The sequence below is a fragment of the Lutra lutra genome, chromosome 13, assembly GCF_902655055.1.
Source record: "Lutra lutra chromosome 13, mLutLut1.2, whole genome shotgun sequence".
NCBI classification, from domain to species: Eukaryota; Metazoa; Chordata; class Mammalia; order Carnivora; family Mustelidae; genus Lutra; species Lutra lutra.
In genome coordinates, this window is record NC_062290.1 from 84536866 (window position 1) to 84563751 (window position 26886).

The 26886-nt window shown below is 41.5% G+C and overlaps 1 protein-coding gene across 16 annotated transcripts in view; it reads right to left on the bottom strand.

Moving 5' to 3' along the window:
- The window catches only part of DENND1A (DENN domain containing 1A), a 504146-nt gene that overhangs the window by 216735 nt on the left and 260525 nt on the right, over positions 1 to 26886 (bottom strand). For all 16 annotated transcript variants that reach the window (XM_047699506.1, XM_047699505.1, XM_047699501.1 and 13 more), the window contains 2 exons: positions 25528 to 25638; positions 4650 to 4750 (listed from right to left, as the gene is read on the bottom strand). In XM_047699506.1, the coding sequence (XP_047555462.1) occupies positions 4650 to 4750; positions 25528 to 25638 (212 nt within the window). The remainder of the gene's footprint in view (positions 1 to 4649; positions 4751 to 25527; positions 25639 to 26886) is intronic.

Sequence of the window (26886 nt, forward strand, 5' to 3'; positions counted from 1 at the left end):
TTATAAAGTTTTCCCCTGGGCTCACAAAGCTGCAGAAATAAGAATGTCTGATCTGAGTTAAACCTTCTGGAAATCAAAATCCATGTCCCATGTTTATAATAACCATGTAAGAGCAGCCACTATTTGCTAAGTGGCCCCTGAGTGCCACTTGATGACCAGTATCTCTAATTCTAAACCACTCTTCAAAGTAGGTAAATTAAACCCACTTTACAGAAAAAGATACTGCAAGTCGAAGAGATCAAATAGATTTTTAATGGTTACACAGCTAAGAAGACATGATACTGAGATCTGAATCCAGGTCCTCTGTCTGAATCCAAAGCCGAGGCACTTTCTCTACCACCCTCTCCAAAAACGGGAAGGGATTTGAAAATTTTAATTTGGGAAATATTTGGGGGCAGATCATTTGTACTACACTGATTTACTCAGATAATTAAAATCTGTGATTATACCTCTAATTAAAGTTAACTCAGATAATTGGTTGCTGTATTTGTGAATGTGCAATTAGAGTCTTCCACATAATTGTGGGGTTTTCGGCATCATACTTTCCATTTATTCACCGCATCCCAGAGCTTTCTCTACTGGCCTCTGTTCTACGCGAGGCTGCATTACAGTTCCTGGGGTCTCTGGGCCCAAGGACCATGACTTGTGATACCACCAGCAGGATCTGGACTCAGCCCCATTTAACATGTCTTTGTCCAGAAGTCAATGAACACCTCATCTTCAAGTGCAATGTAAAAAGCTCTCACAGCCTACACTGTTGTCCTGAAAACCCCTAGCAGCATGTACCTGAAGAAAAACTGGCAGCAGTGGTCCTCATGTGTTAATTACACTTTCGAAGTCTATTATGCATAGAAAGGGCACCTGCTGGCAGTGAAAATGACTAGAATCTGCCCTTCCTGTGCAGTGAGTAAATTGAGAGTTCATTTCTACAGGAGATAATAGTTTTCAGATTCCATTTCGTGTATCCCCTGCATGGGGACGTACTTAACATTTAAATCATCTGCAGAAGAACAAACCTCCTTCAAATTTACATGTTTCAAGCTCCTAGCACTTTACTTAAAATGCTAGTTATCCCTGCTGGCTCTCACCACCAAGGATTAAACTCAACAGTGGTGAAAGTCACCGAGCACAATAGAATAAAGTTATTAGCATTGACTCAAATTTCATGACATTTGTAGTTTTTGACCAAAGCAGTTGGTAGCAGGCTGAAGGTGATCAAATCAAGACTTGAATGGAAGATCTTTTTTTTTTTTTCTCTCGGGGTCTTTTATTTCCACATTCTTAACATGTTGTAGTTAATACCAACCTCCACTGGCCTGTAATCATCCTTTGGTCAAATGTCAAGGAAATTCTTTCATGAAAACAAGAGACCAGGAGAACTGCTATCATGTACACAGACACTTCCCAGATGGAGCCTAATCACAGAACCTGCTCAGGCTCTGGAAAATCCAAGTCTGAGCTTCGATGTTTTTGGAGTGGAAGTTGGGGTTGACAAGGGCTTAGGAGTCGTCATTGTCACGTCTTCCCTTCTAAGGCAGACCTGCCAGCATCGTTGCTCTCAGGCAGGCTGGTGACACAGCTCAGGAGAGGGCTGGAGTTAGAGAGGAAGTCCGAACGAGGACCTCAGATCACCTTCCACAGGGAAGAGCAAAACAGCCAATAAATCCTTTAAGCAAACAAGAAGGACGGCTGGAAAGAACAAATGGCTAGAATAAATACTAATTTCTTTTTAAAGTGAAACTTTTCAAGTATAGAAACCATACGTTTTCATTGCAGAAACAGAATAACATAAAACAAAATAAAAATAAAAATCACACCGAGTTCCTCCCCCTCCTCTCCAAATCCCTGCTAACACTGTGGTGTGTTTCCTCTTAGATCTCTGCCTATGTGTGTGTGTGTGTGTGTGTGTGTATGGTGTGTGTGTACATATACACATATAGATACACCCACATTTGTATACACACATCTACACACACATTTTTTTTTTTTTTTTTTTGAGAGACAGAGATCACAAGTAGGCAGAGAGGCAGGCAGAGAGAGAGGGGAAAGCAGGCTCCCCGCTGAGGAGAGAGCCCGATGCGGGGCTCAATCCCAGGACCCTGGGATCATGACCTGAGCCGAAGGCAGAGGCTTTAACGCACTGAGCCACCCAGGCGCCCCCACACACACATTTTTGTGTCTCACAGACACACATAATGTTTGTTTTTATTAAAAACAGAAGCATACAGTATATGGTATTTACACTAGAGTAAGTTACTAAACCTCTTGGGGCCTTGGTTTCCCGATCTGTGAAATGGAGCTAATAATAGGCACCTCACAGAATTGCTAGAAGAATTGAGTGAGGTCACAGACTGGGGCATCGGAGATCTTCAACACTGGTAGCTATTGTTACCACTGAAGACAACAAAGCCTTTCTCTCTGCACAGTTCTGGAAATGGAAGCTGCCAGTTTCAAGCTAGCTGACAATTTAGCAACCAAAGCTTTCGAAATAATAGAAGAATAAAGTTGTACTATTTGGGAGGCAGAGGAACTACAACGACTCTGCCAATCCCTGCACACAGAAGCCCGTTTGTGCTCACATTTGAAGTTCAGCATCAGGACACACAGGTGCGGGGCACCTGAGTAGCTCAGTCAGTTAAGCATCTGTCTTCAGCTCAGGTCATGATCCCAGAGTTCTGGGATCAAGTCCTTCATTGGGCTCCTTGCTCAGCAGGGAGCCAGCTTCTCCCTCTGTGTGCCACTTCCCCTGCTTGGGGGCTCTCTCTCTCTCTCTCTAATAAAGAAATCAAATCTAAAAAAAAAAAAAAAAAAAAGACACACAAGTGAGTCTCCTCCAGGGAGAACTCCTCTAAGGTTTTCTCTTAAAGCACATGTCTGGGGTGAGGTGTACGGGGGGTGTCTCTCCGCGGGGGCATCAGAGACATGTGCGTAGGGAAGGGACCTGTGTCAGTGTGTGTGTGTGTGTGAGTCTGGGGGCCACGTGTCTGTGTGAGGGTAAATGCCTATGAGACTATTCTATGTTGGTGGGGGCTGAGGGGAGTGATGGCAGCAGGCTTCAATGTGCTGAGAGGATTGGGAATTACTGCGTGAGGCTGTCTTAGGAACATATGTCCCCTTTCTACCTTTTCCATCTATTCCTCTCGCTATCCTCCTCCACCTTTGTCCTCCTTCCCCCTCCCAGTTCCCTCTCTCTTTCTTCCTGAGTGTCAGTGTCCTCCTCTGCCCAGCCCCCCAGTCTTTCATTTAATCAACACGAACGCTACTGGATAGCAAACATGGTCCTCTCCTTTGAGACACGTGGCAGCATGGAAAAAGCCAAGACAGTCGGTTCAGAAGCTCAAAAGGAAGCAGCAAGTCTGAGCAGAGGAAGAGTTCCTTAATTTCATTACGTGGGAGAAAGGCGCGGATAAAAACAGCTACCTTGGTAAGAAAGATACATAACAGAGAGAGAAATAAGCTGATCCACTTTGTGCTATGAGCTGGAAAGGGCCACTGATTTTCCCCTGATGGCCCTGAGCTACATCTTGGTTGTACACATGGCTTCTTGGGATGAGAGTGAGCCCAACACAGTCAAATTAGGAGTACTGCAGAATACCTTTAAGCTCCCAGCACAACCTGGCTATTTTAGTAAACCTTTTCAGTGACAGGACTGCAAAATGGGCTGGGAGAACCCAGCAAAGACTAGGACTGACCTGATAATAATGTCCTTAAATCATCAGTTTTTAAGTGGGTCCCTTTCTCCTGAATTTCTTAATTTCTGGCAGGCAGTACCTTTCCTACATACATACAGTGCTCCCTTATCAACATCTGCTGACTTGAGCTGTCTGGAGACAATGTCTTTAATCACATTATGCTGGAGAAAGAAATTATTCAGAAGGAAAACAGATCCAAATCCGTTATACAGTCTTTCTTGGTAATCTATCGAGGACAGAGGGTGACAACGTATCTGCGGAAACATTTACTGAGCCCCTACTATGAGCAGCTTTTCTACATTGTGTCCCTTCATCTGCTGAATCATTTCTCTTCATGTAGCACATTCGGTCCGACTCCACTTTGCAGATGAGGAAACAGAGTCTTAAGCCAGGTGACTTGCCCAAGGCGACAGAGATGACTCTAGAACCTGCCTGCCTTTCGCTAAAATACATGTCCCTGGACAGTGAAACTCTCGGCAAAAAACAAACAAACAAACAAACAAAAACCGCAGAGGGTTCTAAAGTCTGGCCTGTGCGCCCAAAACACAGCTGGAAACGAGTCCTACGGAATGTGTCAGGGTATGGCTGAAACCTGAAGACCTGGGGGACCACAACTGTTCTTCTCACCGGGCTCTGATCCATCTTGGGGGGAAAAAGGAAAAAAACAAAACAAAACAAAACAAAAACACACCACTGCTTGGTGCTTTGGTCTCTCCGAAGTGAGCCATGGGAAAAGATCCACTGCCTTGCACTCGGAAGAACGCCACAGCATAGCTGAAAGCCATTTGGAAACCAAAGAGCCATGTGATCGATCGATTGCCTGGTCTAAAATTCATGTCATTCCAAAGTTAGGAGTTTCCGGTTAGTCAGCAACTGCATTACAAGGGATGTGGCCCTAACATCCTCGTCGGGTGCTGGGGAAGGAAAAGTAGGGGACGTGGGGAGTGGCAGCCTTACCAGCAGTAGTCCAACAGGTGCGGAGGCAGGACAGGGATGTACACGTGTTGCCAGAACATGGGGTACAGCATGGCGGCGGCCCCGTGGATGCAGGCGGTCAGCTGTAACACAAGCAAATGAGAGCTTCAGAGCTACAAAATCCATGGGAGGCGATGCGCTCACTGGAGGTGAGCAATAAAATTCAGTACCTACTTCTCCACATTTTAAAAATTGTAAGTTACCTCAACCACTCAAATTCAAATTTAGCAAGAGCTTGCTTTTCCTTTTTTTTTTTTTTTTAAGGATTTTATTTATTTATTTGACAGAGAGAAAGATCACAAGGAGGCAGAGAGACAGGCAGAGAGAGAGGAGAAAGCAGGCTCCCTGTGGAGCAGAGAGCCCAATGCGGGGCTCGATCCCAGAACCCTGAGATCATGACCAGAGCTGAAGTCAGAGGGTTAACCCAGTAAGCCAGCCAGGTGTCCCCTGAGCTTGCTTTTCCTAAGAAAGCTTCCTCCCCACCCTGATTACAAAGCTAATGCAGGATGACAGTAGCGATTTTAGAAAATGGAAAAAGGGGCAGAAGAAAATAAGTCTTTCGCCACCTGAAGATAACTGGATGTTCTGGGAAATTACAAACAAGGCACTTTTATTCCCTTTTCTAATAAAATTAGGATTACTGTAAATACAGTGCTCGTTTAAAAGAAATCCATGTTTATTTGCTGGCGTTTCTCCACATCCTTAAATATTCCTAGAAAATATCTCTTATCGACACTCAGTGAATTTCCCACAGTGTATTAACCAATCTCCCAACATCACGTTATATCATCTGATCATGTCAATAATTTTCAGACATGGTTCTTAGATGGAAGATTCAGAGATAACAACTGTAGTTTAAATATAATAAATGTATTAATATAATAAAGGATAGAGGCTCTTTACACTCCTGCAGCCCTGCCCTAGAATGTCTTCTCCACAGCTCACCGGGACTAAGAACTGCAGTCAAGTTAGTAGCTTTGGAAGTGTATCTGTTTGGATTTTATTTTTATCCCTCTGATCATGTCTAAAGCTTAACAGTTGGTCATGTTTCTTGGTTCTATTTCACAGGTAAATGGTCTGTTCACATTCGTAGTCCACTGATGAGTATTAGTATTTTTTAAAAGTGATTTATAAGTGAACACTGGATATTTACAAAGGATAGTAATGCTCTGTAATATTTCTGAAAAATAACTTATCCTTCTATAATCTCCTTTGAATTTGGGGGCTGGGGAAGAGAAGGTTTAAATAATTTCACAGACAAATCTCATCCTTCACGATGGTTTCTACTGCTGCTATACTACAAACATCCTCCAAATTCTTGCCCAGCATTTAACTCTTTAATCCATCTGGAATTAATTTAGGTTTAAGGACAGAGGTGAGAATTTATTTTTTCCACATAGTTAATCAATTGCCCCAGCACTGTTTACTGATTAATCCTTCCTCTCCCTCTTCTTTTGACATGCCCCTATTTCATATTCTTTTTCTTAAGAGCTAGACACATCATATCAGGATTTGATGTAATTAAAAAATTAGGGACAGAGATATAATGGAATAAAATTGCTACAAAATTCAATATAGTGAAAGAAGGAAAAAAAAAAAACCCAACACCTTTGGAGATAGGGCTATGAAGTGACAAAAGCCAACAACACATGTTTCTTTCTGCCTTTTTTCTTTAATGTTTCTTTGGTTTCTGGGAAGCCTGTTCCCATGAGGACTTTGCTTCTCTTGGAAGCTGTTAACTGGCCTTTGCTGACAGAAGGACATTTACGTGGCGAAAGAGTGACGTGCCAAGGCCCAGTTAAAAGAATCCCAGAGGTTAGTGTAACATGAACAGCTTTAAATTGGATATTCTGCTGATGTTTCCCAGTTGTGAGAGCTGTGTATGAAATCCACGGCTGCTACTTTCTTCCCCCTCCTTCTCCCTCCAGACCCTGTTCTTTAAATCAGGTACATGTCATGAACAGGGGCTGACCAGCAAGCTCTCAAGAGTTGTTCCCAGAGACTCTGCCAAGGCTGGTAGGTTTAATCCATCCTTTCTCAACCCATTTCAGTAGGATTCCATATAAAGAAGGCTGTCATATTTTACATGACTCATCTCTTCAGGGTTAGAAGAGATGAAAAATCTTTGCTAGTGTTGAATGAGGAGAAAATGAACCAACTTCACTCCAGCGGCACCCTGAAGGGAGGCTGGAGGGTTACCCTGGCTTTGGGCCCCACTTCTTCCTGCCCATCTTTTAACTGGCTGCCAAAGGATTCAGACTGAAGTGCAGGTCCCGTCATGTCCATCCTCCTCGGAAGTCTCTCGGGGCACGTGTGGAGCAGGAGTGTCTCCACCAGCTTCCATCTAACTACAGAGCAGCATCTCTGGCCACCGTCTCTACTGCCTTCTCCAAACTCATCCTTTGAATAAATCATTTCAGACTTGGGAGTAACTAGGGACTCCTTACCCTGGTCTGTGCCCCTGGCAAACTCCTCCTCCTTTGGGTCTCTGTGAAAGCACTACTTTCCTCGCATGGCTCTTTTGGGCATAAAACCCCATTATTAATGGGACTATACCTGGTCTGCGAGTTTGTCCTCTCTCTGTAAAGTGATACCCTGCCTCTCTTCCTCTCCATGTTCTCAGTGGCACAGCACTAATTCGCACTATTAAGTGAGAATCAATGCAATGTTTCTTCCATAAATAAAAAATAATTCCTACTTACAATATATTCACAATATAAAGATAGTGGCCTGGCTTTTAACTATTGGACTAACATTTTCCTGAGTCTCACAGAGTGGGGTATATAACTCAAATTCTAAAACAATAATGGCAAGCTTAGACACACAAATATGCCACTTTTGGGAAATCATATTAATGGATTCCCTCCCTCTTTCTCTTTCTTTCCTTCAATAATACGTCTATTCTGTAACTCTACAACACATCAAATAAATAAGTAAAAGCATTTTAAAATCTCTAAGGTGCTGTACAAATATAAGATGTCCTCATCACATGAATTCATTTGTAATTCTCTTTGGGAAAGTCATTCAATAGAATGTTCCTGGTTGAGACAGAACTTGATTACTTCCCTCTTTTTAGCTTGAATTGGTTTGAGTCAAATCCTATTTCAAGCAATAAAGGGGCAGAGATCCTATCTCCAGACAATGTTCTTTTCATGTCTCCTTTCCCTCAAAAAGACCTAAAAGCTAAACACCAAGATTTTAAAATTGCCTATCCCTTATAAAAATCAAACATTTTTAAAGGTGCTCAATTATCATGCTCATTGGGGGTTTCCTAAAGCCAAATCTCTGTAATTGGAGTAAAATGCATTTATCCATTTGGTTAAGAAAACAAACAAATAAACAAACAAACAAATAAAAAAAGAGAATTGTTTGGCTCTTTTCCAAAATGCAAAGTGGCAAAACGAGGTACATCGTTATTTGGGAATAGTGGTGAGTCAACCACAAGAAAAGTGTTATGATTTATCTGTGCTTAATCAGAAATAATGCTATATCCCATAAATTATCATTAGCCACTTATTTTAAAAACAATTCTAAGGCCAACTCCATTTGTAAAATAAGGCTTTTAAAGGCCTATGCTCATTCCTTACAGAATACAAAATTTTAAATAATTTGTAATGAAAGTATACAATTTGGATTATAGTCAACAAAGGGGTATTGTGAGTATCTAATTGAAGTGCAAGTTGAAGAAAATGATCCTATCAAAATCTCACTCAGTGGGAGAATAGAAAGATAGTATGTGTAAAATTTGCCCAAAGTCATTAGTCACAATGAATATTCATCAGAAGCCAATTATCAATCCCATTTAATGACACCCCAAAAGATTTTGCCCTGAAGCAGCTGAATAGTCTAAGACTCCAGACAAAACTAGACAAATTACACAGCCAACAGCCAGTCTAGCCAGGACACAGACTGTAAAGTAAACCACTGGTGGGTTTCTAGACACACTTTTAGCGAATTCTGTCCTCAATTAAAGGTGCGCAAGGTCAGTTCTATCTTGGAGCTTTCTGCGTGGCTCCATTAGTTTCTTTGAGGCAAAAGGAGAGAAAGAAAGAAGGCAACAGGGATAGGACAGGGAGAGGGACCAATGATAGAGCTGGAAAAATCACGAAGACACTGTGTGTGTGTGTGTGTGTGTGTGTGTGTGTGTGTGTGTGTGTGTATTTTTTCTTAGTTCAAGGTAGCTCTCAGATATAATGCCCAGATAGCCACAATCATAGATTCTAGTTCCTTGGCTGATTCCTAATGGCAGCTCTGCAGTTTAACATGAAAGAAAAGTAAGACTCTCCCCTTAAAACGAAACAAAAAACAGGGGCGCCTGGGTGGCTCAGTGGGTTAAAGCCTCTGCCTTCGGCTCAGGTTGTGATCCCAGGGTCCTGGGATCGAGCCCCGCATTGGGCTCTCTGCTCAGCAGGGAACCTGCTTCCTCCTCTCTCTCAGCCTGCTTCTCTGCCTCCTTGTGATCTCTGTCTGTCAAATAAATAAATAAAAATCTTTAAAAACAAAACAGAACAAAAAACAAAAACAAAACCCCAAGGAATCCCCACAGTATATGCTCCAGGCACCGTGTGAGGGGTTTAGGATTCTGAAAAGCATTGCTTAAGAAGCATGCACGTTTACAAACGTGTACACTCATCACCATACTTCACAGACGCAGAATCAGTCTCAAAGGTGAAATAACTTTGCCCAAAGCCACACAGCTTATTGGTGACAGAACTGGGACTCACATCCAGGTCGGTCAGACTATAATGGCCACTGCGTTTCCACAATGCGTAAATTAACTAAAAACATTTTTTTTTTTTTAACTAAAAACATTTTTGACTGCCTACTCTGTGCCTATACCCCATGCCGAGGAGCTTGAACTAGGTGACATACTCTTCCTACCAGCACAGCCAAATTATGCAGAAATACGTCTGCCTTGTTTTTAGATGACCAAATACCTGGGGTAAAATACCAATTAACAGAAAATAATCATTTCTAAAACAAACACAGATCTGATCATTTCCTGGGGGATAGTTACCCTTAACTGGGGTGCTGTATGGTCTTTAATCCACTGGCAATTCTAGACAAGGGCATAATGATTTTTGGTCAAGCGGGAAAGCTTACTCTCCAATCTGGCCCACCAATTTCAAAGTCTGGCTTTCTGTCATTTTCCCTTTCATATACTTCCATGGAGTTGCCATTAAGTTTCTTTTTGATCTGAGCAAGCCGCTTCCTCTCCTGAGTCTCATTTTCACCTACAGGGAAAAGGAGGAGTAGGACCCAGTCATATCTGTGCCCTCTTCCAGCTTTGACAATTTCTGATCTAGAGGGGGTACAGGAGGCACATCCTTTGACATGAAGAATGTGCCTCCTGTACCCCAGCTCACCTTCTTCAGCTATGCTAAGTATAAGTAAAACAGGGTCTGTCTCAAAGCTCATCTTACTTTTTCAGGTCTGCAGTTACAGGGGCTAACCTGGAATGCCTGGGCTACCTTGGCTACCCCCATTAGCTGCTGCAGGCCTAACCCGAGACTGTGGAGGGCACAGCCTTCCCCAGTGCTTGGCCCCCAACATTCCGGGTATCTCAGAGGTAGATGATCTGAGGAGACCAGGGGGCATGAAACTAAAGATGTGAGTTCCTCAAGGACACAGACCACGTTTGATTTCCCCTCCCTATCTCACTACGCTTGACACAGAGCAGGCGCTGGGCAATCGTTGGGGAATGTAAGAATGCCTCCAGCTTAACACCATGAGGAATGGGAGACAAGATTACCAGACAGTTAACAAATTGTAATTGCTTAAGAGATCACAATTAGAAGCTGTACACTTCTAAAAGGTATTGAGATTCCAAGTACTAAAGGAAAAATCAGATGGTCACAGTCATTCTTCACATCCTAGAACTCAGGATGCTGAAAGATCAAACTGACACCTGCTTCATCACAGGCTTACTTCCAGGCAGGATTTCGCTTTCCCCTCTGAGGCCAAACACCAGGGAATTGATAAAAACAAAGAGTACAGAAAGAATACCCGATTACTAGCTTTAAAGACAGGTCATTCTTAAGTCCACGCATTTCAACCATGAATCATCCTAAGTAGAACAGTTGCAGAAAATGTTGTGTGTCTTTTTTTTTTTTTTTAAAGATTTTATTTATTTATTTGACAGAGAGAAATCACAAGTAAGCAGAGAGGCAGGCAGAGAGAGAGGAGGAAGCAGGCTCCCCGCTGAGCAGAAAGCCCGATGTGGGGCTCAAACCCAGGACCTGGATCATGACCTGAGCCGAAGGCAGCAGCTTAACCTACTGAGCCACCCAGGCGCCCCAATGTTGTGTGTCTTACAGAAGTTCTTAGGTCTCTCAGTTTGTGAACTAAATTCTTTTATTTGATTATAAACCATGTTTATAATCATCAAGGAATAAACGGCTCATGGTTCAAACAGTGTTGCTGATTTTGTTTTTGATTTTTACTTACTCTCAAATAGCAAACCCACTATGAGGCCAACAAAAAGGCTTTTTTTTTTTTTCAGGGGCTACAAAAGTTAATCTACTTAACCCTTCCAACAGTATGAGAAAAACCTAAATGGTTCAGCTCTGATCAAATTCTGTTTACTATATTTACTGAGGGAAGAGTTGGCTTTTAAGAAACTATCAAAGATGCTTTAACAGAAAGACGATTTATAAAGCCTTAGAAATCAAAGACCTTCAGCTGGTCTAGACAGATGCCAGACATGTGCGTGGAAAGAAGGAAAAGAGCAAAGAATGTCCTGCTTTTCTTAGAAGCCAAAATATAATGCTTCTTTAGTTTTGTTTTTCAGGGTTTTATTTTTGTTTTGTTTTGTTTTGGTTTTTTGCAGGGGGTGGGGGCAATCTTTCTTCCAGTAGTTTCACTTAGTTGGATGGAACACATCCTACCTCCTGCTTCTCCACTATCCACTGGGGAGTCTACGGCCATACCACCCTGAACGCAACTGATCTCGTCTGATCTTGGAAGCTAAGCAGAGTCGGGCCTGGTTAGTACTTGGATGGGAGACTGTCCACTGGAGAAAGGGAAGAGAAAGAAAAAAAAAAAATCTAGTGCACCATTATGGAGTCGAGCGGAGCGCCTTCTTCTAAGGGTGAGATCATCCAGTCAACAGGAAGCTTTCTCAGGAGATCACCTGCTTAATCACTTCTCTCTTTTCTTTTTTAAAAAGTGACCTGCTAGGTAAAGTAATTAGAGTAAGTTATTAGCCAGGGCAACAAGCTTTTGTGCCAAGATCTGACACTGCAAAGTTTCAAAGCAACTAAAACTGCCAGAGAAAAGCTCTCGCTTCCAAAGCAGAGGCAGAAAGGATGGAATGGCGCACTGTAATGTAAAGTAAGCCCACAGGACCCGAGAGTGAGGAGAACGAAGCCTTTTCTTTAAGATGAAAGAGAAAAAGGCAAAGTTACATTGAGATTGATAATTCATTTTAATACAGGGACAGCAAGGTGCTGTCTCTCCTCCATTCTGTGCCTGTGACAGACACTATTAACTGTGGAGTCAGGACATGGCCTGAAGATTCTTCCGAACATGCAACCATTGTCGATGGATCCAAGTTGGCACTCAAAAAGAAATTTTTTTTAAAGATTTTATTTATTTGGCAGAGAGAGAGAGAGAGATCACAAGTAGGCAGAGAGGCAGGCAGAGAGAGGGAGGGAAGCAGGCTCCCCCCTGAGCAGAGATCCCAATGCAGGGCTTGATCCCAGGACCCTGGGATCATGACCAGAGCTGAACACAGAGGCTTAACCCAATGAGCCACCCAGGTGTCCCCTCAAAAAGAAATCTATCAGCCACCTCAAGTTCTGTTTAAGTGGACATTAAGAGTTCTTTGGAAATAGTTCTAAGATCATAATTTATGTTTAGCTAATTTACACTGCTGCTTTAATAAAGAATTTTATTCTTTAAAAGGAAAGACAGCATAGGAGCGCCTGTGTGGCGCAGTCGGGTTAAGTGCCCGTCTCTTGGCATTGGCTCAGGTCAGGATGTCATGAGATTGAGCCCCATGTCTGGCTCCGTGCTCAGCACCAAGTCTGCTTAAGACTCTCTCCCTCTCTTCTGACTCAACCCCCACCCCTGCACACACACTCTCTCTTTTAAAAAAATCTTAAAAATAATAGCATAACTGAACATGGAATCATGAGAACCTATCTATCAGGTATCCAACCATACATGAAGAAACAGGAAAAGGGGGCGCCTGGGTGGCTCAGTGGGTTAAGCCTCTGCCTTCGGCTCAGGTCATGATCTCAGGGTCCTGGGATAGAGCCCCACATGGGGCTTTCTGCTCAACAGGGAGCCTGCTTCCTCCTCTCTCTCTGCCAGCCTCTCTGCCTACTTGTGATCTCTCTCTGTCAAATTAAAAAAATAAAGAAAGAAAGAAAGCAAGAAAGAAAGAAAGAAACTTGAAACATCAGGTGGTAGGACTCACTAGATTTGAAGGCATGGGGGCAGAAATCTTCCCTGTAGCATTTTTTCAGGCAACTTCAACCTTAGAAAATACTAGTAAATGCAGAAAGATTGAAGTTATAACAAAGCCACCACCTTGACCACTTTGCTTCCTCTGCATTTACTACTGCAAGCACTGTTCCAAATGCTTCTATGTGTTTACTCACTTAATCTTCATAACAGTCCTGTAAGGTCGGTAACACTACTGTATCCACTCTACAGATGAAGAAACCAAGGTGACTACATATTTAAGGACCTCATGCAAGGTCACAGAGCTAGTGGCAGAGCTAGGAGATGAATCCAGGGAGTCTAGCCCTGGAGTCTGTGTTCTTAGCTCACAAGGAAACGGCCTCTGTGCTGGGATCTGTATTAATCGGACTATTACCGAGTATCCACTCTGTGTACAAGCCATGCCCTCAGGCAATTTAAAATAGAACGATCAAAATGCAATCAACTTCAACACAAAGGCATTATGAAAGAGGGGGTACAATAGAGGCTCAACTGTGTTAGCACATAAAGAAGGAGTCATTAATTCTGTCTGGGGCAAGAAGAGGCCTGCTTCCTAGAGTGAGCAAGAGAGACATCAGAGCAGAGTCTGGAAGGATGAAGACAGGAAGCTGCCAGACCTCCTCTCCAGGAGCGTGGTCAGGTGGTAACACTGGGTCAAGTACACACAGCAACTTCTTAGGCCACTCAACCTCTATGCAGTCATGACCGTGGAGACTTGAACAAGACATGACAATTCGGTCAAGGACCGAGTGACTAATGAGAAGTGGGTGGGTGTGGAAAACCTCCTAGGAGTTGCCATGACTATCTTTTGTTGCCTGGATTCATTCACCACCTACTATCCCCAGTTATACTCATCGGAACTTCACAACACTTCCAGGATCTCGATAGCCCTTTTGCTTCTGAAAGTCAAATCAGGGTTGACTGACCTTCAGAGTCAACTAACTTCTGCTGACCAAGCGGTGTGTGCCTAGCACTGGGCGATGTGCTTTCACGTCGACAACCACTTAATACTCATCCCCATTTTTACACAAGAGGACAGAAAGATTCAAAAAAATCAAGTAAGTTGCCCAAAGCCAGATGGTTAGGGAGGACTGAGCATAAAGGTAGGAAGTGAACAAAAGCATCCTGACTTGAAGTCTGGTACTCTCTCGCGTAGCCCTGCTGTCCTTCCTCTTGGGAAAAGATCACCAGCATGACTGGCTGAATCATCTAGCTGGCAGACCACAGAGCTATCAAGATAGCAAAAGAGAAAAAAATGTGAGTTTTCCTAAGATCTGTACCAACCCAACAGCACAGCCTAATCTCACATCACGCTATAGTTCACCAAAGTGACCACACTTTCAGCCTACAGAAACCGCAGGAAATCCTAAGTCCTTATTCTTGCTGACTTAGCACCTAGTAGGTGCTCAAATTTCTTTAATAAAATCCACATGACATCTGCCAACATGGGTGCCATTAAGGGCTTTTCAAGCATATGAAGATATTGGTGACTTGAATATTACCCATTAGTGCTTTTTGGTAGAGATTTGATTCCTGAGAGTCATATAAAAATAAGCTATAATCAGTCCTATAACCTAAAGAATGTACTATTTCACAAACTGACCACACCACTAAAATAATACGTAAGATTCTTGACCACATTCTCAGTGCAATGACTGAAAAGAACCGTCACCTCGTTCTCTTTATACCCATGCATCCTGAATTACAACGGTGGACCACATCAGCAACCAAAATTATTGACAGCTTACCCAGATTATACTTAGCTCTGTCTGATCCCCGACTAGCCAGTGCCAAAATCAAAACCCTCCTAAAGAGAAACATGGAATCAAAGCATTTTTTAGTGCTAGCCTGCGGTCCTGTCTTCTAAACAAACTTAATCAGGCTCCATTATGTAGTCTCAAAATGAAAATTAGTCTAATAATGCAAAATAACAGTAATCAAAGAAGAAATAATTGTTTTTGTCTTACAGAACAGTTTATTCACTGTTTCTGAATCTGGGTGTAGATTAATCATTTAAGGAACCTTAAAAAAATAGACTTTTTGTGGTTTTCATGCTAGACCTTTTGAACCAGAAAGTCTGAAGGTGACACCCTCAAACTTGGATTTTTAACAAGTTCTCTGGGTCATCCTAACACAGACAGCCCATGGATCAGCGTTTGGGGATCACCAGCAGTCTGAATCCCGTTGTCTAGTCCAAAACAGGTGCTTATTAATGCTCACTGAAGCAAAGGGAGCAGAAGCAGGAGAGGAAGAACAAGAACTAGTTAGGGATACCTTGGCTGGCTGAAATCACAATTTTCAAAATATTGCCAATTAAACTGTTGATGCTGTCTATATTACAGAGCCTCTATAACATCTCAAGGCTCTTCATTCTAGATGCAGTCCAACACAAACAGGAGAAAATGAACTCACACATAATCAAATGAAGAACATTGTTCAAAAAGCAGTTAACTGGGGCGCCTGGGTGGCTCAGTGGGTTAAGCCGCTGCCTTCGGCTCAGGTCATGATCTCAGGGTCCTGGGATCGAGTCCCGCATCGGGCTCTCTGCTCGGCAGGGAGCCTGCTTCCTCCTCTCTCTCTCTGCCTGCCTCTCTGTCTACTTGTGATCTCTCTCTGTCAAATAAATAAATAAAATCTTTAAAAAAAAAAAAAAAGCAGTTAACTCCAAAACCAGAGAAAAACGACGTAAGTCAAACCTTCCAGTCTTTTCTCCTATTTCCTGCCAATGGAAGTTCCTTTCATCTCTAAGTTTTTAATATTCTCTGAGCCACAATAAAATTTTAGGTGATGAAGATCAGAGAGGCTACCCTAGTTGAAAGTTTGAAAGTTTGGCTGCAGAGTCTGTCTTTCACGCCCCTTCATTACATTTTGTTAAGGATTTCCCTCTTCACCAAGAGGATTAGTTTTCTTCTCACTTCTTTGAATACTCCTCTTGGGTTGTTAGTGTGAACTAGGTTAATCTCTCTTTTTTAACATATAAAAGATGAACAAACAAAATGTTCGATTTATTTTATTTTTCTTAAATAGAACACTAAATTTAGTCTTAGAATTCTCTGTTTGGTAAGTTTCCAGTTACAAGGTCTTGGCTTCCCTTGAGCACAGTTTGAAACAAAATAATGCAGTTTGTTCCTACGGCTGGAACATGCAGCGTGGAGTGTGCAGGCAAAGAGGCCCTGGCTCCGGGCCAGTACTTCCAACCTTCTTAAACGGCCGCTCTCATCTCTGCTTTGAGGGCGGCAGATAAGCAAAACGGGATTAGTTATTTCTAGTCCAGAAGAGCTGGGAAAGCTTGACACACGTCATTTGGGTGCACTTCCTGTGACACAGGCTGGCATTGCATGAACAAGTGGAGTTCATCAGGAAAGAAGTGAAAACGAAACCAAATCTGAAAACCCGCATACTGCACAACTGGGCCCTTCTTAGGTGACAAGACCAGGTGGTGCCAAGATAATGCAGGCTCAGTGGGAGTGGGTGGGACCGGAGTGGGGTGAGGTTGGCAGGGCACCCATCCCCATCCCTTCACACCCACACTAGGTTATCACCCACGTTGTCTGGGACTAATACTTAGGAAGAAAGTGACAGGGAGAAGGTATTAGTTGGGTTTTTGTTTTTTTTTTCCTTCCCTAAATGAGGTACTATCAGAAAAGCCACAGTTCTTTTCACAGTTATGGGTACTACATCAAAAATTAAGTGTGGAAGCTCAATTAATTCAGTAGTGGTCTTGCCACTAAACTGGGCCTCCTTCCTCAGAACATGGGTGTTTTTTTTTTTTTTTTGAAGTTTTTTTGTTTTTGTTTTTGTTTTTTAATTTACTTGACAGAGATCACAAGTAGGCAGAGAGGCAGGCAGAGAGAGAGAGGAGGAAGCAGGCTCCCCATGGAGCAGATAGTCCGATTTGGGGCTCGATCCCAGGGGCGGGGGATCATGACCTGAGCCGAAGGCAGAGGCTTTAACCCACTGAGCCACCCAGGCGCCCCTCAGAACATATTTTTAAAAAGCATCCACAAACTAAAACAAATACACACTCTCTTGGCAAGTAAATATGCCTTTGGCATCATTTACGGGATATTCTCAGTTTACAGAACTTCTTGAACTACCCCTAAATTATAAAAGGAGCAATTAGGGCCAAGATGCCCAGGGGCTGGAAGGAACTGCAGTACATGAGCCCTGAAGCCGCAATGAGTTGGGGAAGCTATGACCCACTGAGGCTGTGCTCATGGCAAGGGAATGGCAGGCGTGTGGCTCGTGGAGAGGCGGATCTAACCACCCGCAGTCAGAGTGGGCTGAATCCGAGTAGTGCTCATGGAAACAGGGCTTTGCCTAATAGGGTGAGTGTGTCAGTGAGAAATTCAGATATAGGCCTTCTGTTCCCCTGGTGCCGAGTGCTGCCAGGCACAGAGTAAGTGCTCACGAAACCCAGAATAAAAAGCTTTGAATGTGCATTCAAAGGCAATGGGTTTTAATCCCATCTTTGACAAGGCACTTCAGCTCTCCCAGTGCCAAATATTCTCATCTACAAAAGGAGGATAAAACCAACCAGCTCCCAGCGTTGCTGCAAGCAGTAATGAACACCTACATATACGATTAGCACAAAGCCGGGCACATAGTAGGTAGTTCAAAAAGGTTAACTTAAAATAATTTTAACAGGGTGTGAGGGAGAACTGGGGACCATATAAAATACCTATGAATCAAAATGAGGGTACCCCACATACTTAGTCCATGGGTGCGGTCAACACACCTCTTTGGCAAGTCTTGGAACTATTTACAAGCTACCCAAGAAGTTCCTGTAAGTACTATACCATCAGGACTCAAACCAGTATTACTCAGCTCCATCAGGCTCCTTATCCTCCAGACTTGGCTCAGACTATCTTTTTGGCTAAGAGAATTCACAAACTCCCTCAGTGGGATGGATATTCTTATCCATGTGCTTCTGGCTACTTTGACAGTTCCCACGCACGGGTTCTGAGTTTGAGGTGACACCCAATACACATAATTTGATCCTCAAGGCAAGCACTTTGAAGGGGCTATGTTTCGTCTGTATATGTAATTCTCCCGGTGGTTTCTTCCTGAAGCCACACTGCATCACAGTGACCCACTTGCACGTTTGCCTCTCCCAACTAGGACATGACCTTTGTCAGCTTACTCCATCTCTCAGCGTAGATGAGCTATTCTGCAAAATGGGGATTACATTGATCTTCTAGGACTGCTGTTGGAATTATAAGAGATCATCTCCATAGAGGTCTTATTTTAGACCTACCTGCTACCCAAAAGAGTTAGCAAAAAGCAACATGAGTTAAACTCAGTTATAAAAATCTGGAAGAAAAATGGGGCTTTTGTGCTAGAAGAGATCACAGTGAAGTATTTACATGAGAGAACAAGATTTAGTTAAGCCTTCCCTATTTATCATTTATAAAGGAAAAACAATCAATATACATTAACTGAGCAAAGAGAACAAAAACTCACATTTTTCTTATACAAAGACTATCATATTATTGACCAAGAAAGCCTGAAATGAATATTACCTGACTCTGAACTAAATACTGCTGGGCTTGTCTCTATTGACATAGTCATCTTTATAGAAAATGGCACTCTGGAGTGTTTGACAGCTTTTATCTTTCAGATGCTTGATGGTCCTGAGGAGCATCAAGCCCACATCTTATCAAAGAAAATAGAGAAAAATGGGTTTTGCCAAAGTATAATAGGGCACATCTGGGTTCGTCAAGAGAGGGTCATCAGAAACCTCAGGCTATTAAAATAACCTTTATGTTTCCCCGCCCATTTTAAAGATTATAAAAAGCCACTACTGAGGAAATAAAAGGCAATAATTAGAAAACTTTCGATTCTGAAATTGGAGAAAGGCTTAGATAAAACTGAAGTCTGCTCAGCTACTTAATCCCCAGAGAAATTACACATCGGGATGCTGATCACATGTGAGATATAAGGAGACCCCTGCCCCTTCCTAAAAAGGTTTCTACCATCAATCAGTAAAATGCAGAACACAGTTAAAAATCAATTGTTTTAAAAAAAAGTTTAAGTCAAAGGGATACATGGCGGCAGTCCTTAACCTGAATTCATAGTAATCACATTCAACACAGCATCTATCTCCTTATTTCTAAATAACAAGTAACAAGAAAAAATTTCTTGATTTTAAATTTTAAACAATATTTGACTTCCCATTACAGATGTTAGTAACTTATTATAAATACACACACGCACACACACTATGCCAGACTCTGTTCTAAGAGTTTTATAAGAACTAACTCACTTTAATTTTACTTGATATGAGGTCATTGGTGACCTGAACAAAAGCTGTTTCAGTGGAGAGGACAGGGCTAAATCCTGACAGAGGACGGGGGAGAGGGGAGGGGAGCAATTAGACGGTAAATAGAGAGAACTCTTGAGACACTGTATTCTAAAAGGGAGAATAAAAATGGGATAAAGGGGGATGTGGAAGTTTTGTTTTTAAGTCTGCGAGATATTATACCATGTAAGCAAGCTTGTAAGAATGGCCAGTAGGGGGGCGCCTGGGTGGCTCAGTGGGTTAAAGCCTCTGCTCTGGGCTACATCATAATCCCAGGGTCCTGGGATCGGGTCCCGCATCGGGTCCCGCATGGGGCTCTCTGCTCCGCGGGGAGCCTGCTTTCTCCTCTCTCTCTGCCTGCCTCTCTGCCTACTTGTGATCTCTCTGTGTCAAATAAATAAATAAAATCTTAAAAAAAAAAAAAAAAAAAAAGAATGGCCAGTAGGGAAGAAAACAGTGATGCGGCAGAGAGGAGCTCACAGCTGGAGGAACTCCCTGATGGCAGCAAGAAGGAAACTGAAGCGTCACCGTCTCAATAAGGCATTCCTTGACCATCTATCTAAAACCACAATGCCTGCCACATCACCCTCCCCATTCAGTCTCCTTCTTCCTTTTATTAACACTCCTTAGTACTCATCATTAGCTACTGTACCACAGTTTTTATCTTACCTAGTTTACTGAAGGTCTACCTACTAGAATTAGAATGTAGGTTTCAGGACAGGGAGTTTGGCCTCTCTTGTTCACTGTTGTAACCCCAGTGCCTAAGACAGTGCCATGAAAAATACTGGTTGAATGGAGTCAGCTGGATAAGCAGAGTGGTTGACGCTGGAGAGGACGGATAGTGCATCCACAACAGAGAAGCAGAGTGGAGGAAGAGAGACCTCCTGCAGGTGACAGGGATGGTAGGGGCTCGTGCCACTCTCTTCTGAGGGCATCCACTAGATATGTATGGAATTTCAGGAAAGATCATTTTCCCCTAGAAGTTCAAGATGCTGTTTCACCGTCTTCTGGTTTCAAGAACTGCCATTGCCAAATCTCGTGCAATTTTAATTCTTAACCTTCCTACAAGAACTCCTCTGCCTCTACCCCTGTGTTGTCAAATTTGAGGATGAAGAGGCTTGGTATCTTCTTTTTTTTTAACTTTCAAAAATTTTGAAATCCCGATACATATAAAAGTATGTACATTATATAATCAACTTTCAAAAGAAAAAAAACTTAAGAATCCAAAACCCAGCACCCTAACTTCATGGTTGGCAAACCACAGCCTGAAGGCCAAGTCTGGCCTGCCTATTTGTGTAAATAAGAGTTTTGTTGGAACACAGCCACACCCACCAGTTTACGGACTGTAAACTACAAGGTTGCAGTCCCCTAATTTTAAGACTGTATGGCTTACAAAGCCATATTTTCTTTTTTTTTTTTTTTAAAGATTTATTTATTTATTTATTTGACAGAGAGAGATCACAAGCAGGCAGAGAGGCAGGCAGAGAGAGAGGAGGAAGCAGGCTCCCTGCTGAGCAGAGAGCCCGATGCAGGGCTCGATCCCAGGACCCTGAGATCATGACCTGAGCCGAAGGCAGCCAAAGCCATATTTTCTACTGGACCCTTTACAGAGTAGTCTGCTGGTTCCCTAAGCACCCTCAAGAGAGAAAACAATATTTTTGATGTCCCTTATATGCCTCTTCCCAATTATACCGTTTTCACTCCCTTTGAGGAAACTACTACCTGAATTTTGTGTTAATCATTTCCCTTCATCCCCCATGCAGTTTGTATGTACCCCTAAATAATACACCATTTAATTCTTCTTACTTGAATTTTATGTGAATGAAACCGTGCTGTATATTCTTCTGTCACTTCTTTCATTAAAGACCTAATCATGTTGGTGGTTTAGTTCTTTTTTATGGATATAGTACTCCATTGGATGACCATACCATAATTTAGGGGTTCTCTGCTGGTAGTCACGTAGGCTCTGTCCAGGTTTAAAAAAACAAAAGTGAAAAACCCAATGCTGCTATGATCATGATGTACATATATCCCACGACAAATGACCAGTGAGTGTGTATGTGTACACACAAGCAGGCACGCACACACTATTCTATCCAAGGATGGGATAGCTGAATTGTGAGTGTATGCAAATAGTTTTGTGCCAAATACTTTTCAGCATAGTATGTGGATTCTCCAGCACAATTTCAATGTAACACTTGACTCTGTAGATATCAAGTCTTTGCAAACCTAGTGTTTTAATCGCTGTATGTTTTAATTTGCTTGTCTAGGATTACTAATGTAGTTGAGCATCTTTCCATATATTTATTAGCCATTTCGTGTTTCTTCTGTCAAAGCCTATTTGTGCTTTTGGCCAATGTTTCTATTGATAGATTTGTGTTCTGCTTTTTTAACTGCAGTAGTTCGTTATATATTTCAGATATTAATCCTGTCGGTGTTACATATGGCAAATATCTCAACTCCAGCTTGCAACGTGTCTTTTCATTCTCTGAATGGTATTTTTTAATGAACAAATATTTACAATTCTAATCTTTCCTATATACAATGTGTATTTTGGATTATTTGATTAAATCCGCCCCTACTCTGAGATCACAGACATTATCCATTTTGTCTTCCCAAAGTTTTAAAATTCTGTCTTTTGCATTTAAGTCCTCGATCCATTTGGAATTCAGTTTTCATACGGTGTAAGGTAGAAACTGTCTCCCTTTTCTTCCCCATGTAGATAATCAGTTATTGAAAAATCCATCCATTCTCCCAGATTTTACAATGCCACCTCTGTTGCATATAAAGAGCCCCCCACATGGCCTGTTTCTGCAATGTCTATCCTGTTCCATCAAGGCTATTTGTGTATTCCTGTGCCATTACTAGCATCTTAATTACTACAGCTCTATAAAAAGTTTCGATTCTGGTAAAGCAAGCTTCCACAACTCATTCTTTTTCTTCAGGTACGTCCTGGCCTTCCTTAGGACCTTCCTGCATTAACTTCAGAATCAGTTTGCGAAGTACTGTGTAAAATCCTAATGGAATTTTGAATGGAACTGCATGCAGTCTATAGATTGTTCTAGAGCAAAAAGACATCTTCAATACATTGAGTCTTCCTGTTCATGAACACAGTCATGCTTTTTCTCCAACTACTAGTGACCGTATGAATTTTCCCTTTTATTGATTTATTTATTTATAAACATGTATTTATTTATTTCAGAGGAAGAGAGAGAGAGAGAAAGCACATGCAAGAGTGAGTGGAGGGGCAGAGGGAGAGAATTTCAAGCAGATTCCCCACTGAGCATGGGGCCCAAAGCAGGGCTCAACCTAAAGACCCTGAGATCTCAACCTGAGCTGAAACCAAGAGTGGGACATTCGAGTGACCAAGTCATCCAGGTGCCTCATGAATTTTCCCTTTTAATACATTAATGTGGTAGGTTATAGTAATAGATTTTTCTAGTATTATCAACCTTACATTTCCAGAATAAATCCAACTTAGTTATGACTCACATTTTTTAACATATTTGCTACTATTTTGTTTAAAACTTTTACAGCTAGATTTATAAGCAAGATTGGCTGACAAACTTTCTTGTAATGTCTCCTCCTTGTGTGGTTGAATGTCAAGGTTATACGATCATCACAAGAAAAGCTGGAGTGTATTCTTTTTTTCTTTCTAGACTCCCAAGAAGACATTTGTCTAAGACTAAAATGATCTGTTCCTTGAGATGTTTGAATGTTTGATAAAACATATCTGTAAAACCATCTGAGCTGAGTGTTTGGGGGAAAAATTATGTATTAATTCAATTTCTATAAATTAAATGACCTACTCGATTTTTCTCTTTTTGATTCAATTTTAGTAAGTTATAATTTACTGTCCATTTCATCTTAGTTTTTAAATACTGGCATAACAGTAATAGTATTTTCTTACTATTTTAAAAAATCTTTGCTACAAAAAAAAAATCTCTGCTGCATCTGCTCTTTGTGCTTGTTGATTTATTCTTTAGTTCATTTTAGTTTTGGAAAAGAGCAGAAATAACTTTATGTGTTTAATCCACTATTTCTAAACAAAAGAAATTACACAGAAGCTACATTCTTCCTTATCTATAAGGAGGTGGTGATAAGAGAACTTCTTACACACTGATAGAGTGAAGATTAAATGAGGTAATAGATGCAAAGTGCTTAGCACAGTGCCTGGTATGTATTAGGAGCTCAAAAACATCATGATCATATTATAGGGAATTCAAATTACACTTAATATGATGTCTCTTTTTTGTTCTACTGAAGTATAATACTCCAGTGCAACAGGAACTGGTTGTAGACTAGATTCTTTCAACTGTAGTTTTATTCTTTTTTTTTTTTTTTTTTTATTTAAGTAATCTCTACACCGAACGTGGGGCTTGAACTCACAACCCTGACAGCAAGAGTCACACATTCCTCTGGCTGAGACAGCCAGGTGCTCCTCAACTGTACTTTGTTTTCTGACTAGCCTCATAAAGATGCAGTGATAAATCTGGATGGTAATCTTCTCATTCTCAAACTGCCCTGAGATTCAAGCCCTGAGATTATGAACTGCATTTCTAGTTTAAAATAGAATGCCAAAAGAAAACGAGAGGTCTACGCTGGGATGTTTTCCCCTCGATGGCGAGGGCCACGCTTTTACCACCTCCTACGTGCTATGAGCTTGGCACAATCAAAAAATTGTGAGTTCTTGACAAGCAAACAATACCAAAGAAATAATAAAATACTGAAGTTACAATGAAAACCATAAAGAACACTAACAGCTTCACAAAGTCTTCATTATTGGGCACCTAGCATTCGTGGGTGAACACACAACTGATTTTATCCACAGACTTCATTAGGGAAATTCTCACTGTAAGAAGGTCTTTCTACCCTCTCTAACAGAGAGGTACCTGTTAGGCATTCCACTCCCAGTCAATTTCTGTTTGCAAGCTTAACCTCGAAGGAAAAATACTGCTATAAACGGATATTGAACTTCAGTTAATAACACACATACTCAATTATTTAGGGGGAAGTATACTGATGTCTGTGACTTACTTTAAAACGCATCCAAAAATACGATGGCTTGATGGATAGCACGTGGGATGGGCAGATGAATAAATATGTACCAAGGCAAGCACAGGCAAGTGATCACAATCTAGATCGGCTTCTATGGGTATTTACTATAAAATGATTCCAGCTTTCTGTGTTTGAGAATTTTTGTAACAGAATACAGGGAAAGATATAAACTCATATACCTGGCAAGTTAAAAAAAAAAAAGGAAAATAAACAGAATACAAAAAATATTTCTATTATCCATATAGTAATAGTTGTTACGATATAAAAGACCTCATTCCAATTAATGAAAAAAACGAAGAGAAAAAAGAGTTCTATAAGAAAAATGGGAAAAGACATTGACAAAATATAAATGGGAAATCAACCCATGGAAAATATTCAGTAACCTCTAACCAAAGAAAAAAATAAAGCAAACCTGCTAGGCCATTTTATGCCTATTTTATTAGCAAAATTAAAACACATATGCATGAATACAAATGCAATTCTGGCAAGGCTGCAGGAAAAATGGAAACTCGTATATGGCTGGCAGCATTCAGAATAAACAAGCACAGTGTGTTTGGGAAGCCGTCTGGCAGTCCCCAAGTCACAGTGCTCAGGAGGTCCTTTGACCTGATGGTCCTAAGTCATTAGACTATGAACCTCCTCCACCAGAAGCAGCCAAAAGATGTTCAGTGCAGTATTATCTAATAAAGGATGAAGATACGAACCACCTAAATGGCCACCAAGAGAAGAAAGCTTTAGTAAATGACAACATATCAGTACAATGGAATATGATACAGACATGTAAAAAATGACAATGATGGAAGCATATGTGAAAATACGCAAAGTGTTCATAATGAGACCAAATGGAAAATGATTTATAATTGATACTGAAGCTATAGGAATCAATGAAAACGCGCACTGGCACTGTAAAGAAACATGAATAATTAAGGAAAATGACATGTTGAGGGGGATTGTGGCTGATTCCTTTTTCTAAAATTGTCTTTCATCTTCCCGATACGTCTTTCAATTAAAATAAAATAATTATAAAAGCCCATCTCAAGACTGTCTACTCACAGTGCTGAGTTTGCTGCAGACGATGAGAATCCGGCGTTCATACAGCATACTGGCATACAGATGTAACATGTTGTTTACATCCACGGCTACAAAATATTCTGTCAGATTTCTCTAGGAGAAACAAGAAGGGGAGATTTGTGGCTTATTTCATTTGCTCTTATTACAAGCGGTTTCTAAAAAAAAAAGTAGGAGAAACAGAAGATAATCGGAAATCATGCTCTCCTCTGCCCCCGTTCTATTCTTCCCACCTGGGAGACCGAATCCCACGCTCGTGTAAAATCATGAAATGCAAAGTTGGATGAGACCTCAGAGATGAAGCACTTGTGTGTGGTGATTGCAGTTTGTGTGAGGTCACAGATGGCACTGCACTGCCGTGCCTGTCGGTTCCGAAAGGTGAGCAGGACAGGAGCCTGCAATTACGAATGAGAAAACCAAGCCTCAGAGAGGGATGCCAAGACCAAAAAGTCTCATAAGCGATAAAGACAGGGCTGTAGATCAGATGTTCTGACCCAGGATCCTAGAACTTTCCCAATGTGCCGTACCATAACATCTAGGCAAGAAAAAGGACCCAGGGACAAAATACTTTTGGCACAGAGCCTGTTTCTGTCCCAGAGATCCCACCCGCAAAGGCTGGGCACACTCCTCTCTTGTCATCGCTGCTGGTGTCCCCCTCCTCCACCACTGACATTCTCTAAAAGGGCTCGGCTGGAATTAGAGCAATTTCAAAGATTTACAATTTCCAGGTATCTCATTCAAAAGGAAAAAAAAAAAAAACCACAACAAACGAAAAACAACCCAGACAAGCAGCAGGAAGTGATGACAAAGCAGTGTTTTAACTAACTTTTGTCTATAACCGGGGCATCACATCTTTAATTAGTACTATAGATTGGTACTCTTCAGATTTCAGAAAAAAACATAATGTGTTTCATTTCTGCAACCCTTTCTATACCCACCTGACTTTAATAATACACATGAATATGTTAATTTCTTCAATGTTACAGGTTTTCAATGCCTCACAATATAATCCTCTGAAAATGAAGGGGGTCAGGGAGGGAAGGAACACTACTTGCCAGGGATTGTGGTTTATAATGATGAAAGAGCTATAAACCCATAAATTCAAGTAAACCAGGTGGATTTTACATGCAAAATAGCATAAAGGGCTTTTCAACAATATTATGGGTTGGGAATAAGAATGGGCACTTATCTTATGATTTATTGTTGTTTGGCTGGAATACCAGGCTAACCATCGACCTTTATGAACAGGGAGTGAATTAAATAGCTCCACATACGACCTACCAAGTACCAGGTACCCTATCAGGTTCTTCGTATGTGTAATCTTATGCATTTCTCACAAAACTC